General features: G+C 39.1%; 1 protein-coding gene and 1 long non-coding RNA gene across 2 annotated transcripts in view; both read left to right on the plus strand.

Annotated features, from left to right (window-relative positions):
- LOC108443824 (kelch-like protein 33) overlaps positions 1–8022 on the plus strand; it is a 35683-nt gene extending 27661 nt beyond the window's left edge. Inside the window, exons 7-8 of the mRNA XM_017724685.2 lie at positions 4915–5085; positions 6489–8022. Coding sequence (XP_017580174.2) covers positions 4915–5085; positions 6489–7023 — 706 coding nt within the window. The 3' untranslated portion in view covers positions 7024–8022. The remainder of the gene's footprint in view (positions 1–4914; positions 5086–6488) is intronic.
- A 2430-nt stretch (positions 8023–10452) lies between these two features.
- Positions 10453–15205, plus strand: part of LOC119262008 — a 35241-nt gene continuing 30488 nt past the window's right edge. Inside the window, exon 1 of the long non-coding RNA XR_005129349.1 lies at positions 10453–10522. This is a non-coding gene — a long non-coding RNA (uncharacterized LOC119262008). The remainder of the gene's footprint in view (positions 10523–15205) is intronic.

A 15205-nucleotide genomic window follows, 5' to 3' on the forward strand; every position in this document is an offset into this window, starting at 1 on the left:
TTTATCTCAGTTAGGTGTATATTTATCTCAGTTAGTGGTATATTTATCTCAGTTAGGGGTATATTTATCTCAGTTAGTGGTATATTTATCTCAGTTAGTGGTATATTTATCTCAGTTAGGGGTATATTTATCTCAGTTAGTGGTATATTTATCTCAGTTAGTGGTATATTTATCTCAGTTAGGGGTATATTTATCTCAGTTAGGGGTATATTTATCTCAGTTAGGGGTATATTTATCTCAGTTAGTGGTATATTTATCTCAGTTAGGGGTATATTTATCTCAGTTAGGGGTATATTTATCTCAGTTAGTGGTATATTTATCTCAGGTGTATATTTATCTCAGTTAGGTGTATATTTATCTCAGTTAGGTGTATATTTATCTCAGTTAGTGGTATATTTATCTCAGTTAGGGGTATATTTATCTCAGTTAGTGGTATATTTATCTCAGTTAGGGGTATATTTATCTCAGTTAGTGGTATATTTATCTCAGTTAGTGGTATATTTATCTCAGTTAGTGTATATTTATCTCAGTTAGTGGTATATTTATCTCAGTTAGTGGTATATTTATCTCAGTTAGGTGTATATTTATCTCAGTTAGGGGTATATTTATCTCAGTTAGATGTATGTTTATCTCAGTTAGATGTATGTTTATCTCAGTTAGGGGTATATTTATCTCAGTTAGTGGTATATTTATCTCAGTTAGTGGTATATTTATCTCAGGTAGTGGTATATTTATCTCAGGTAGTGGTATATTTATCTCAGTTAGGTGTATATTTATCTCAGTTAGTGGTATATTTATCTCAGTTAGGGTATATTTATCTCAGTTAGGTGTATATTTATCTCAGTTAGTGGTATATTTATCTCAGTTAGGTGTATATTTATCTCAGTTAGTGGTATATTTATCTCAGTTAGGTGTATATTTATCTCAGTTAGGTGTATATTTATCTCAGTTAGGGGTATATTTATCTCAGTTAGTGGTATATTTATCTCAGTTAGGGGTATATTTATCTCAGTTAGTGGTATATTTATCTCAGTTAGGTGTATATTTATCTCAGTTAGTGGTATATTTATCTCAGTTAGGGGTATATTTATCTCAGTTAGTGGTATATTTATCTCAGTTAGGGGTATATTTATCTCAGGTAGTGGTATATTTATCTCAGGTAGTGGTATATTTATCTCAGTTAGGTGTATATTTATCTCAGTTAGTGGTATATTTATCTCAGTTAGGTGTATATTTATCTCAGTTAGGTGTATATTTATCTCAGTTAGGGGTATATTTATCTCAGTTAGGGGTATGTTTATCTCAGTTAGGGGTATATTTATCTCAGTTAGTGGTATATTTATCTCAGGTAGTGGTATATTTATCTCAGTTAGGGTATATTTATCTCAGTTAGGGGTATATTTATCTCAGTTAGGGGTATGTTTATCTCAGTTAGGGGTATATTTATCTCAGTTAGTGGTATATTTATCTCAGTTAGGGGTATATTTATCTCAGTTCGTGGTATATTTATCTCAGTTCGTGGTATATTTATCTCAGTTAGTGGTATATTTATCTCAGTTAGTGGTATATTTATCTCAGTTAGGGGTATATTTATCTCAGTTAGGTGTATATTTATCTCAGTTAGGGGTATATTTATCTCAGTTAGGGGTATATTTATCTCAGTTAGGGGTATATTTATCTCAGTTAGTGGTATATTTATCTCAGTTAGGTGTATATTTATCTCAGTTAGTGGTATATTTATCTCAGTTAGGGGTATATTTATCTCAGATAGTGGTATATTTATCTCAGTTAGTGGTATATTTATCTCAGTTAGTGGTATATTTATCTCAGTTAGGGGTATATTTATCTCAGGTAGTGGTATATTTATCTCAGTTAGGGGTATATTTATCTCAGTTAGTGGTATATTTATCTCAGTTAGGGGTATATTTATCTCAGGTAGTGGTATATTTATCTCAGTTAGGGGTATATTTATCTCAGTTAGTGGTATATTTATCTCAGTTAGGGGTATATTTATCTCAGGTAGTGGTATATTTATCTCAGTTAGGGGTATATTTATCTCAGTTAGTGGTATATTTATCTCAGTTAGGGGTATATTTATCTCAGTTAGTGGTATATTTATCTCAGTTAGTGGTATATTTATCTCAGTTAGGGGTATATTTATCTCAGTTAGTGGTATATTTATCTCAGGTAGTGGTATATTTATCTCAGTTAGAGGTATATTTATCTCAGTTAGGGGTATATTTATCTCAGTTAGGGGTATATTTATCTCAGGTAGTGGTATATTTATCTCAGTTAGGGGTATATTTATCTCAGTTAGGGGTATATTTATCTCAGTTAGGTGTATATTTATCTCAGTTAGGGGTATATTTATCTCAGTTAGGGGTATATTTATCTCAGTTAGGGGTATATTTATCTCAGTTAGGTGTATATTTATCTCAGTTAGTGGTATATTTATCTCAGTTAGGGGTATATTTATCTCAGTTAGGTGTATATTTATCTCAGTTAGTGGTATATTTATCTCAGTTAGGGGTATATTTATCTCAGTTAGGGGTATATTTATCTCAGTTAGGTGTATATTTATCTCAGTTAGTGGTATATTTATCTCAGTTAGTGGTATATTTATCTCAGTTAGGGGTATATTTATCTCAGATAGTGGTATATTTATCTCAGTTAGTGGTATATTTATCTCAGTTAGTGGTATATTTATCTCAGTTAGGGGTATATTTATCTCAGTTAGGGGTATATTTATCTCAGTTAGGGGTATATTTATCTCAGTTAGTGGTATATTTATCTCAGTTAGGGGTATATTTATCTCAGTTAGTGGTATATTTATCTCAGTTAGTGGTATATTTATCTCAGTTAGGGGTATATTTATCTCAGTTAGTGGTATATTTATCTCAGGTAGTGGTATATTTATCTCAGTTAGAGGTATATTTATCTCAGTTAGGGGTATATTTATCTCAGTTAGGGGTATATTTATCTCAGGTAGTGGTATATTTATCTCAGTTAGGGGTATATTTATCTCAGTTAGTGGTATATTTATCTCAGTTAGGTGTATATTTATCTCAGTTAGTGGTATATTTATCTCAGTTAGTGGTATATTTATCTCAGTTAGGGGTATATTTATCTCAGTTAGTGGTATATTTATCTCAGTTAGGTGTATATTTATCTCAGTTAGGTGTATATTTATCTCAGTTAGGGGTATATTTATCTCAGTTAGGGGTATATTTATCTCAGTTAGGTGTATATGTATCTCAGTTAGTGGTATATTTATCTCAGTTAGTGGTATATTTATCTCAGTTAGGGGTATATTTATCTCAGTTAGGTGTATATTTATCTCAGTTAGGGGTATATTTATCTCAGGTAGTGGTATATTTATCTCAGTTAGGGTATATTTATCTCAGTTAGGGGTATATTTATCTCAGTTAGGGGTATATTTATCTCAGTTAGGGGTATATTTATCTCAGTTAGGGGTATATTTATCTCAGTTAGTGGTATATTTATCTCAGTTAGTGGTATATTTATCTCAGTTAGTGGTATATTTATCTCAGTGGTATATTTATCTCAGGTAGTGGTATATTTATCTCAGGTAGTGGTATATTTATCTCAGTTAGTGGTATATTTATCTCAGGTAGTGGTATATTTATCTCAGTTAGAGGTATATTTATCTCAGTTAGGGGTATATTTATCTCAGTTAGGGGTATATTTATCTCAGGTAGTGGTATATTTATCTCAGTTAGGGGTATATTTATCTCAGTTAGTGGTATATTTATCTCAGTTAGGTGTATATTTATCTCAGTTAGTGGTATATTTATCTCAGTTAGTGGTATATTTATCTCAGTTAGTGGTATATTTATCTCAGTTAGGGGTATATTTATCTCAGTTAGTGGTATATTTATCTCAGTTAGGTGTATATTTATCTCAGTTAGGTGTATATTTATCTCAGTTAGGGGTATATTTATCTCAGTTAGGTGTATATGTATCTCAGTTAGTGGTATATTTATCTCAGTTAGTGGTATATTTATCTCAGTTAGGGGTATATTTATCTCAGTTAGGTGTATATTTATCTCAGTTAGGGGTATATTTATCTCAGGTAGTGGTATATTTATCTCAGTTAGGGTATATTTATCTCAGTTAGGGGTATATTTATCTCAGTTAGTGGTATATTTATCTCAGTTAGGGGTATATTTATCTCAGTTAGGGGTATATTTATCTCAGTTAGGGGTATATTTATCTCAGTTCGTGGTATATTTATCTCAGTTAGTGGTATATTTATCTCAGTTAGTGGTATATTTATCTCAGTGGTATATTTATCTCAGGTAGTGGTATATTTATCTCAGGTAGTAGTATATTTATCTCAGTTAGGGGTATATTTATCTCAGTTAGTGGTATATTTATCTCAGTTAGTGGTATATTTATCTCAGTTAGTGGTATATTTATCTCAGTTAGGGGTATATTTATCTCAGTTAGGGGTATATTTATCTCAGTTAGGGGTATATTTATCTCAGTTAGTGGTATATTTATCTCAGTTAGTGGTATATTTATCTCAGTTAGTGGTATATTTATCTCAGTTAGGGGTATATTTATCTCAGTTAGGGGTATATTTATCTCAGTTAGTGGTATATTTATCTCAGTTAGTGGTATATTTATCTCAGTTAGGGGTATATTTATCTCAGTTAGTGGTATATTTATCTCAGTTAGGGGTATATTTATCTCAGTTAGGGGTATATTTATCTCAGTTAGTGGTATATTTATCTCAGGTCTAACCCTGCCACATTGATGCATCACCCATAAGTCACCAGTGACATCCCCGAGCCCTGTAGTAATGCTTAGTCTAATGTATAAATCCTCATAAAGAATGTGCAGACAGAACAAAGAGGTTGAGAAAGCTTGAAATGGATTGCATGTTTTCAGATACGACCCTGCCCAGGGAAAATGGGAGTGTTTGCCAGATATGGCCAGTCCCAGAGACTACTTTGCTGCTGTGTGTAAAGGGGGCAAGGTGTTTGTCCTGGGTGGTAACTACGATGACATGAATTGCCTGGATTCTGTGGAGTACTACACACCTGAAGATAACACCTGGAGGTATAGTCCCACTTCATGCTTTGATGAACCGCTACAATGTTGAAGTGCTGTGTAGGAACAAAGCAGCTCAAATTGGTTTTAGAGAGATACTCCAGCATTTTCAACCTAACATGACGTTAGTTCTGCTAACGCCTGGGTTGCCACCTTGAACGATGGCTCAGTCGGATCTTGCCGTCATACAGAATACCTTGCTGCAATAGTGTGAACAGACATTTAGGCCTTCACACATCATCATTACATTATTGAAAGTACAATATTTGAAAGAAATGCGGTTTGTATTGTTCCAAGCTAAAACTAAGTAACGATACAATATAATCTTAGACGCTGCGACACAATTTGATAGAGCAAGTTAAATTGACATGAATGACATGAATTTCGAGAAAAAGTTAGTAGTACATGACGATTAAGGATACTGCAGTTTGGAGCGTATTGTATCCAACCGTCTCACAACATATTAGATTACACCCATCAGACATAACATTCTGACCACCTCCTCGTTTCCACACTCACTGTCCACTTTATCAGCTCCACTGACCGTATAGTTCCACTCTGTAGTTCTACAGTTACAGACTGTAGTCCATCAGTTTCTCTGATACTCTGTTACCCTGTTCTTCAGTGGTCAGGACCCCCATGGACCCTCACAGAGCAGGTACTGTTTGGGTGGTGGGTCATTCTCAGCACGCAAGTAACACTGACGTGGTGCTGGTGCGAGTGGATTAGACACAGCAGTGCTGCTGGAGTTTTTAAACACTGTGTCCACTCACTGTCCACTCTATTAGACACTCCTACCTTGTGGGTCCACCTTGTAGATGTAAAGTCAGAGACGACAGCTCATCTGCTGCTGCACAGTTTGTGTTGGTCATCCTCTAGTCCTTCATCAGTGCCCGCAGGTTACTACTGTCCCTGAGCGCGTACGTAGAAATTTAAGGCTTGACTTACTGACAGTACATTAAGTAAAGTGCTGTGTTTTGCCTGAACGTTTGCTGCCAGGTATCAGCAACTGCCCTGTATCTTCTACTGGAAGCGAGTCCGTCAGTGTGCTTTCCGTGGGGAAATGTGCTGAAATGATTGGCCATCAGCCACTGTATTCGGGTGTGACAGATAAAGATTGGGTTGAAAGATGCTGGGGTATTCCTTTAACGGCAAACATAATAATTATTTCTTTGTTTAGCATTTATTTGTACTGCGTTTATTTTATGCTGTCCAAAATAATTTTTTTTGGCATTTATATCTTCTACACCACTTTTCTTGATTTTTAATAAGTAAAATTAGTAATAAGCCAATAAGAATCTCCTCACAGTATAACTTCTGTTAAACCCAAAGGGCAGGTTTGTTGCCATTTTATAGATACTTCTGTTTTTAAAGGTTGAATTTTTCCTTCTCTTCATCTTCATCTCTGATAGCTTGGCTCACTCTTTAGACACACCCGTCTGTGGCCATGCAGCTGCGGTGCTGGACGGGGAGATCTACGTTTCCGGTGGTTGTGACTCTCGTCTGCGCTGCCTTCCTTCTTTATGGCACTACGACCCCGTCTACGGCTGCTCTAGCCGCGCTCCCATGGCAAGCGGAGCAGGGCGTGCAGGTCATGTGATGCTGGCTGTGGGAAACCAACTGGTCGTGGCTGGGGGGCTGCAGCCCATGTGGGTGGGGTATAGCGACCAGTTACAATGCGAGGCTTACGATCTGCTCAGGAATTCCTGGACACCTCTGCCCCTCCTGCCTCGGCCTCACCTCTCCCCTGCCGCCACTTATCTCGATGGACAGCTGTACATCCTGGGCGGGTCTTCGGCTGACTCTGCGCGAGACATGCCATGGGTTCATCGCTACGATCCTCGGCAAAACTGCTGGGACAAACTCGGAACGATGCCCCGACCTTATGCTGACCTTGCGGCATGTGCGCTTCAGTTACCCATAAGTCTTCAGGGTGAAAGCCATTAATTAGGGGAGGGCGATGTGGCAGAAATGTCTCGTGATACTTTAAGACATTTTCGCAATACACAATCTTTAGTAGCGTTCAAAATAACAGACAAAACATAACCAGTAATGTTACCTTTTAAAAAATATAAATATAAAAACTTTGATTTTAATTCCGTGTTTCACTAATTGCACTGTCCAGTCCAATTAAACAGGGCTAATTGTGCTCTGTGTAATAAAAAAAAGATGCTCAGTGTACTTTCAGTACTGACGATATTCATGATACTCTCAGAAAAGCATATTGTGATGCAATTTAGCAGAATAACCATGAAATATTGTCTTATTGCCCACCAATGATCAGACCGAATCAGCTTCAGTGCATGAAATCAAGCGCCAGCCTACCAGCGCCTCATTTACATGAAGTTATTTATGCAGACAATGCCTTTGCTCATAGGTGGAGTTTAATGTCAAGCGACGAGTGCACTGCTCCCCCTACTGGCCAAACTTCACAGTGTTTAAGTCACAACTAGTGGAAAGAATAGAACCAAACAAAGAAACAAGCCGTCTGGGTTCTTTTAAGGCGGTGGAATGATGTGATGAGTGTTATACGCTGTGTTATTGCAGTATGTATGCTGCTTCTGCTCTGGCTGTGCTGTTATTGCTTATTTTGTGGGCGGAGTCAGTAGTAAACAACTAAAGCTCGGTGTCTTTATAGCTTCTGTTTACGCCAGTGCGCGTGTAAAACAGGTGCATCCGCTTCGTATTGGCACAGTATTGTTGTGAGTTTGATCGTACAGATTCGCCGAAGGTGAAATCAATGAAAAACGGCACCCACAGTTTTGTTAATGTTCTTGTTCATACGCAACTCTCTGCACCGCTCCACACCAACATTTCATAACATCTTATTTCTCCCTCATTGCTCAGTGAAACTGGGAGTGTAGATCCTAAACTTTTAATAATACCACGTTCATGTTTACGTGACCAGAGGTGGAGTTAAAGTCGAGACCCCCAAGGTAAAATATTCCTCCAGTAAAAGTAGAAGTTCCTCCTTTAGACCTCCACTTGAGTAAAAGTACTAAAGTATTTCCCTTCAAATGTACTTAAGTATAAAGTAAAAGTACTAAAAGAGGAATTCTGGCTCTGATGTCCTGTTATCATTTTTATAACCAGACTGGCTTCATGAACTCATTTCAGGTGAAAGTCCTCCAGCGTCTCTCCTGGTGAACCAGTCGTTTAATAGAGAGACTCGTTCAGTCGTTATGCTTCACCTTCTTTCACCTTTTGTTATTTTTTATGCTCACTTTTTATGAGACAGTCAGGCTCAGAACTCACTTTTAAGAAGCATCTAAAAACACATCTCTCTGGCTCAGCATGTAATTAAAGCTCTACATGTCGTGGGTTTGATCTCAGTTTGATCTGTGTCATTTTCTTATGACTCTAAATTCATACTCAGTTTTTTCTGTTTGTATTAAGCTTTATCACCTGACTGTAACGATGAGATAAGATAGGGCTTTATTATCATTCACATCACATGTGGTACATGAGGTGGAACGAAACATTGGACTCACGGTCCAGTCAACTCCCAAAGTAATAAACAATAAATAGAGTGTGCAAATAAAGGGGAGGACAGATAACAGCAGCATGGACCACAGCAGCGTGAGTACGAGGTAGGAGGTGTACATCTAAATACCGGTAATGTATAAAGTGACGTGTGGATGGTACAGTGGAGGCACTGATTCAGTACAGCAGCAATAAATAAGTGGACATGAAGTGCCGTTGCAGTGATTGTCTAATTGGAGTTTAAGAGCACTTTGGTGTGAAAATAAAGATATTATTATTATTATTATTATTATCATTATTATTATTATTATTATCATTCACAGTAAGGCCGTGTATGTAAAATGATGCATGACACACGAATCCCGTTTTATGGAGATGATGTACACAATCAAGTCAAGGCGGTTCAGTGTACCACTTATTTTAGTGTGGAGTGCGTCAAAAGTATCAGGACAGTCGCTCATGCACTCACACTGAGAGCTCACAGTGAGTAGACCAGGTATCTGTATTAATGAATGCCGACATGCAGGTTATGAAGAAAGTGAGCTGCATTCATTTTCAAAGGGGTTTGTGGTGATTTACTGTCTGCATAATTTAGTGTTTACACTGTAAACACAGTCGTTCAGGTGGGTTTGGTGTGAAAGGCTTCTTTACAGTTCTTTACAGACGTCTTTACAGTGGTGGTGATGGGAACCAGGCGTCTCCATGACTACAACACAGATATAGACACTTTATTTACCATCCAGAACCACCAGAGAACCTACACGAGTCTTCTGAGCTTATATGGAATGTTGATGATGGAAAACAGTGGAAAATCTGGAATAATGAGTTTTCTTTGGGGACTATTTTGCCGCACAGCGCCCTGCATGTCTCCCTCCACCATGAATGGAGTTGAAGTTCTCTAAACTCTCATAAAACAGCGTCTCAGTCATCAGGCAGTGAATTCAGAACCAGTTCATGTAGGAACTTTCTGTAGGAGCTTTTAGAGGGACGTCTGGTTCCCATCACCACCACTGTGAGGAGCTTTTAGAGGGACGTCTGGTTCCCATCACCTCCACTGTGAGGAGCTTTTAGAGGGAGACGTCTGGTTCCTATCACCACCACTGTGAGGACCTTTTAGAGGGAGACGTCTGGTTCCTATCACCACCATTGGGAACAGTTCTGTCTCGGTAAGGAACAGTTATCTAGAACAGAGAACCGCTCTGAACGGATCTGTTTACATCTTGATGCTTTACTTACGCAGATATTTTGAAAAATTGGTGGAGTTCCCCTTTTACAATACAAATTGAATGAAACTGGACTAAACATAACAGATTTTATTCACTACAGTGCAGTAAGTCGTGGTCTCAGTATAGGAATTTGTGGCTTTAATATGGTAACTTCTAGCTTTAATGTGTAAACATTGGACCTTAATGTGTTTATTTGCGGTATATGGTAACTTTTTATGTTTTTTTTACAAACTTTTTACAAAATAGTGACTTTACAGGAGAAGGAAAAAACCTACTGTACATTTAATGGAAGTCAATGGAACCGGACGTCTTTCCAGGTCATTTTGGGCCGTTTCTTTTGGTCCATTCATCATGAAATTTACAAACAATGTGAAGAACAACAGGGATTTTCAAAACATGCCAAAAACTGAAAAACGACCAAAATGGAGATGAAAGGTTTCCTCCTAATAACCGACATGTTTATTTGTGGTCTCAGTTTAGTAATGTATGGCTTTGATGTGGTAACTCGTGGCCTATATTCCGCGGTGGCTTTAATATATGGCCCTTGGGCCTCGGTGTTCATTTGTGGCCAGGCCTTATTAAAACATGAAGTTCCCTTTAACAGCGCCGACTGCTGTGGAGGGGAGGCCTTGGCCCCGCCCGTCTGCACTGCTCCCAGCCTCAGAGACGATGGAGGGCATTAATCATCCTTTCACACTGATCTGCAGGAGCTGGACACTGGACTGTCCTGTATAAAGGTGAGCTGTAATATTAGCTCTTTACTGGACTGCAGTGCTACGGTTACTTGTTTCTCTCTGGGATTATGGGTTCTGTCTCTATACAGCCTTTATGCAGTAACTTGTGGCCTCAGTATGGTAACTTGGCCTCAATACATTAATTTGTAGCCTTTATATAATAACTTGTGGCCTCAATATAGTAATTTTTGCCTCAATGTATTCATTTGTAGTCTCAATATAGTAACTTGTGGCCTCAATATAGTAATTTGTGGCTTCAGTATGGTAACTCTTGGCCTCAATTTGTTATTTTGTGGCCTCAATATATTAATTTGTAGACTTTATATAGTAACTCATGGCCTCGACGTGTTAATTTGTGGCCTCAATATAGTAATTTGTGGTTTCAATATGGTAACTTGGCCTCAATATGTAAATTTGTAGCCTTTACATAGTAACTCGTGGCCTCCATATGTTAATTTGTGGCCTCAATATAGTAATTTGTGGTTTCAATATGGTAACTTGGCCTCAATATGTAAATTTGTAGCCTTTACATAGTAACTCGTGGCCTCCATATGTTAATTTGTGGCCTCAATATAGTAATTTGTGGGTTCAGTATAGTAACTTATGGCCTCAATTTGTTATTTTGTGGCCTCAGTATGGTAACTTGACCTCATTATGTAAATGTGTAGTCTCTATATAGTAACGAGTGGCCTCAATATATTAATTTGTGGCCATGCCTTATTAAAAAAATGAATCACCACGTCACTTTAATGGCTCTGTATGAATTAAGTGAAAAATTAGAATATTCTGAAAACTTCGATAATAAACAGAAGCGCAGTTTAACCGGAGCTCATTTCAGGTCCAGTCCTTCGTCGCTGGACTTAGCTGGACTGTTCCTACTCTGGGCAGGTGTTGTTTCTCAGGGTGTCGGCAGTAAACACGCTGACAGCGCCATCTGGCGGCGACTTTAACCACATTTCTGCAAATATTCCAGGACAGCAGCAGCTAAAGGCGAACTCCACCGAAACTTCAGATTTCCTGCCTCATTCATTAAGACACGTATTTGATGTTCAGAGCTGTTCGGTGTGAAACGGTCCAGACGTCTTTACAGTGGTGGCGATGGGAACCAGGCGTCGCCATGACTACAACACAGATGTAGACACTTTATTTACCATACAAGGGAAATAAATCCTAATGCGTGGCCACGACTTATTAAGGCATGGAAATGAGATGATTAAGTCGTGGCCATGACTTAGTAAGGCGCGGGAACGAGACCGCAGCTTAATAAGTCGTGGCCACACATTTGATCTCATTCCCACGCATTACTAAGTCGCGGCCACGCACTATTTTTTATTTCTACAGGACGTCGCTCTGTAGGGGAAAGTACACGTCTGCAGCAGTGAGTTATTAGTGTGGATTAAACGCCATAATATTTATTGTTACAGCTGAGATGTTGCCATTTGTCCTGACCTCTTTTTGGCGGGTTTTCATACAATTTTGTTGATAAACATCCACTCAAATCTGGCATCCCTCCCTGGTTGCCAGTCATACCCAGGTGACTACGGTAGCTATTGTTAGCTAATGTTAATTCTTCCTTTATTCCCTTACAGTCACCAAACATTAGTCCATGAGAAACTATTAAAAATATACTAAAATATTAGTATTTTTGTATTTAATGTTCGTATACTGACGTCATCGCTTCGCTGAGGTGGCTAACGTTAGCTCGCTAATTAGCTAAGGCGCTAACGCGACCCACAAACAGCCGCGAAAGCGCCACAAAAATGCGTATTTTGCGCTTTTCACTCGTGCAAAACACACAATTCAGCTCAATAAGTGATAACGACCCCCGCGTCCCCGGCGTCAGCTGCGTGTGAGTCGAGAAATCCCGAGAAAACCAGCAGAGCCGAGTAACGTTAGCTCACGCTAATGTTGCTAGCTTGCGCGCTAACTGCTAATGAACGAGCGGCGTTGCTCGGATTTCCACGCGTCGGAGCGGCGGCGTGAGACTCGCTCGACCCCGCGATCGGCGTCCCGGGCAGCTGTAGGCATTTTAGCGTCTGTGCGTGTACACAGCACAGTATTTTATATATAAGTTGTCACTCACTGGCATTTTAATTCGAATTTTCCGTCCCACCTTAAATGGCGCAGCAGCGTTCGAGTAGGAGCGGTACTGTCCTGAACGCCGCTGCGCCATTTAAGGTGGAACGGAAAGTTCGAATGAGAAGTCAACTTTAGCCGCGTTTTACACAGCTTAGCTGATACGCTAACAGCTAACAGCCAGTTTAGGTGAGGAGGCAGGCCGACAGCCGCGGGTTAGTCCCCGCGGGGGGCTCTAGTGGGGCTTTAGTGGGGTTTTAAGGGTTTAAAGGTGGTTTTGTTGCTGCGCAGCGTTTTCCGTTCAGTTTCACATATAGCCACGCAGCTAATTAGCCAATTTGGCCGCAGCTGCTTTCGGCTTCCGCGGAGATTTGGCCCATTAGTGCTTAAAAGCCGCCCTGGCGCAGGTTGTGAAGCTGGTCACCGCCGTTCGGGTCGCGAACTGAGACTTGTAGTAAGACGTTTTTGCTTATTTAACTAGTTTTAAAGGAGCAGGACAGGGATGGCGGTCAGGACCGCTCCCAGTACAGCGGGAGGCGGGAGAAGAGATGAGCGCCGCTGCTGGGATCGTGTAAGTCAGGCCGAGGGACTGAAACAGCCTTAATGATGAAAAATCTTATTAGTATTTACTTCACACCTAAAGTATGGCTTATTTACAGAGCCCCGCGGGTGACATCCTGTATATATATAAAAAAAACGAGATCGTGGTTTACTAAGTCGTGGCCATGAATTAGGATCTTATTCCCACGCCTTACTAAGTCGTGGCCATGTCAGAGCCCCACTGGTGACATTCTGTATAAAATTAAAAAAAAAAAAAAAAAAAAAAAAGCAAAAAGCGTGGCTATGATTTAGTGAGGCATGGGAACCAGATTGTGGTTTACTAAGTCATGGCCACGCATTAGGATCTCGTTCCCACGCTTTACTAAGTCGGCCGTGACTTAATCATCTCATTTCCACGCCTTACTAAGTTGTGGCCATGCATTATTTTTATTTCTAGAAAAAATAAATTAATAAATTAAAAAGTCTTTAATAGAACGTCATTAATTAGTGACGCTGACGTCTATTAAAATGATCAGAAGCACAAAACACTGAAGGTAAACAGTTTCCATCAGGGAGAACCGAGTGGCTCTGAAATCACTTTTTACACACAAGCAAAGTTTCAGTTTCAGATTTATTTACAACTTAGTTCCAAGTTTAAGTTGAATAAAAACTGGCTTTAAACTCAGGATCACAGATGAGCTCCTTTACTATGTTGATCTGTAGGCGTCTGTTCATAAACATAAACCAGCCCAAACTCATTTACTATAAAATGAAATGGTGTTTGTAGAAATTCAGAAAAAAGCCGCGTCAGTCTCGACTGCATATGTGGACATATTTCTATATTGAGCTCTATTTACACAAAGTTAGGTTAGTTCATCATTTATGTTGAACAGACTCTCCCAAAGTTTTACGCTGCTGCGCTGACGTTGAACCGCGTGCTGCACTGGGTCGGTATGACCAACAGGTCAAAACCAGCTCTAAACAAAGTGACCGCTGGGCCCTGATTGGTGCTCTGGCTTTGCGCTTCTTTCGTTTTGACATGTTACGTTTTTATGCACACAGAAACCAAAAGGAACGACAGATTTCTCAAAATGTAGGAGGAAAAAGTCGGATATTAGACTCTGAAATGTAGTGGAGTGAAAGGAAAAAGTCGCCCAGAAATGGAGAAACTTCAGTACAGATACACCAAAAATACTAAAATACAGAAACTAATTACATTTACTCAGATACTCAGTTACTGTCCACCACTGGTAGACCGTATAGTCCATATATACACTGATAAATGTAACTTAATTTTTTTGAGTTTACTCGTCTGTTACTCTGACTAATGCAGATCTAGTAGCACATACTATTTCTTGTATAATCCTTAATTACTTAAGTCAAACTAGTTAAGATCTATTAATTTGCGTAAGACCTACAGACTGGAGTAGTGAACACAATGTAAATACTAACGAAAGCTGGAGTAACTTAATCCCAGCAATTCAAACCAAGTCAAAAACGACCCAGTAGCTCAGTCGTTTTGAGTAAGAGCGTTTCGTGGCGCATTCTGAGTTAAGGTAACTTTATCCAGGTGTTCCCTGTTCACCGTTTTTATCCGAGTTGACTTTACAGGTGGGTGCACATAGACATTATGGGCTGTGTTCAAGATTTAATGTGGCGGGACTGTTTTCCCCTCTTTTAGCTGTTATGTGCACACTCATGAAGAGTGGCGTAAGATGTGCCGTGTGGGGTTCCGTGTCTGTGAGTTTATCTGATGTTCGAGTTGAAATGATTTGGAATTTTCTTGCTCAGCTTTGGTCGTTCGAATGGGATCTTTGAGTCGCATCGACGTCCCACACTTTCATTTAACCGGTTAAAACTTCTCAGCTTTACTTGATGAAGGCTCGGTCGAGGCAACCTTAAATAAAACTCGCATCGTTCCCATTGGCTCTTGGTGGCAGATTGGGCGTGTCTATCCACCTCGGTTAATCTACCGTCTCTGTGGTGTCATTCTCCCCAGCCCACCTTCCCTTTTGGTCCCTTAGGTTTTGCAAGTTCATATGACCTTAGTCAGCACTGACTGTAGATCAG

The sequence above is a fragment of the Pygocentrus nattereri genome, chromosome 22 (assembly GCF_015220715.1).
Source record: "Pygocentrus nattereri isolate fPygNat1 chromosome 22, fPygNat1.pri, whole genome shotgun sequence".
Classification (NCBI taxonomy): Eukaryota; Metazoa; Chordata; class Actinopteri; order Characiformes; family Serrasalmidae; genus Pygocentrus; species Pygocentrus nattereri.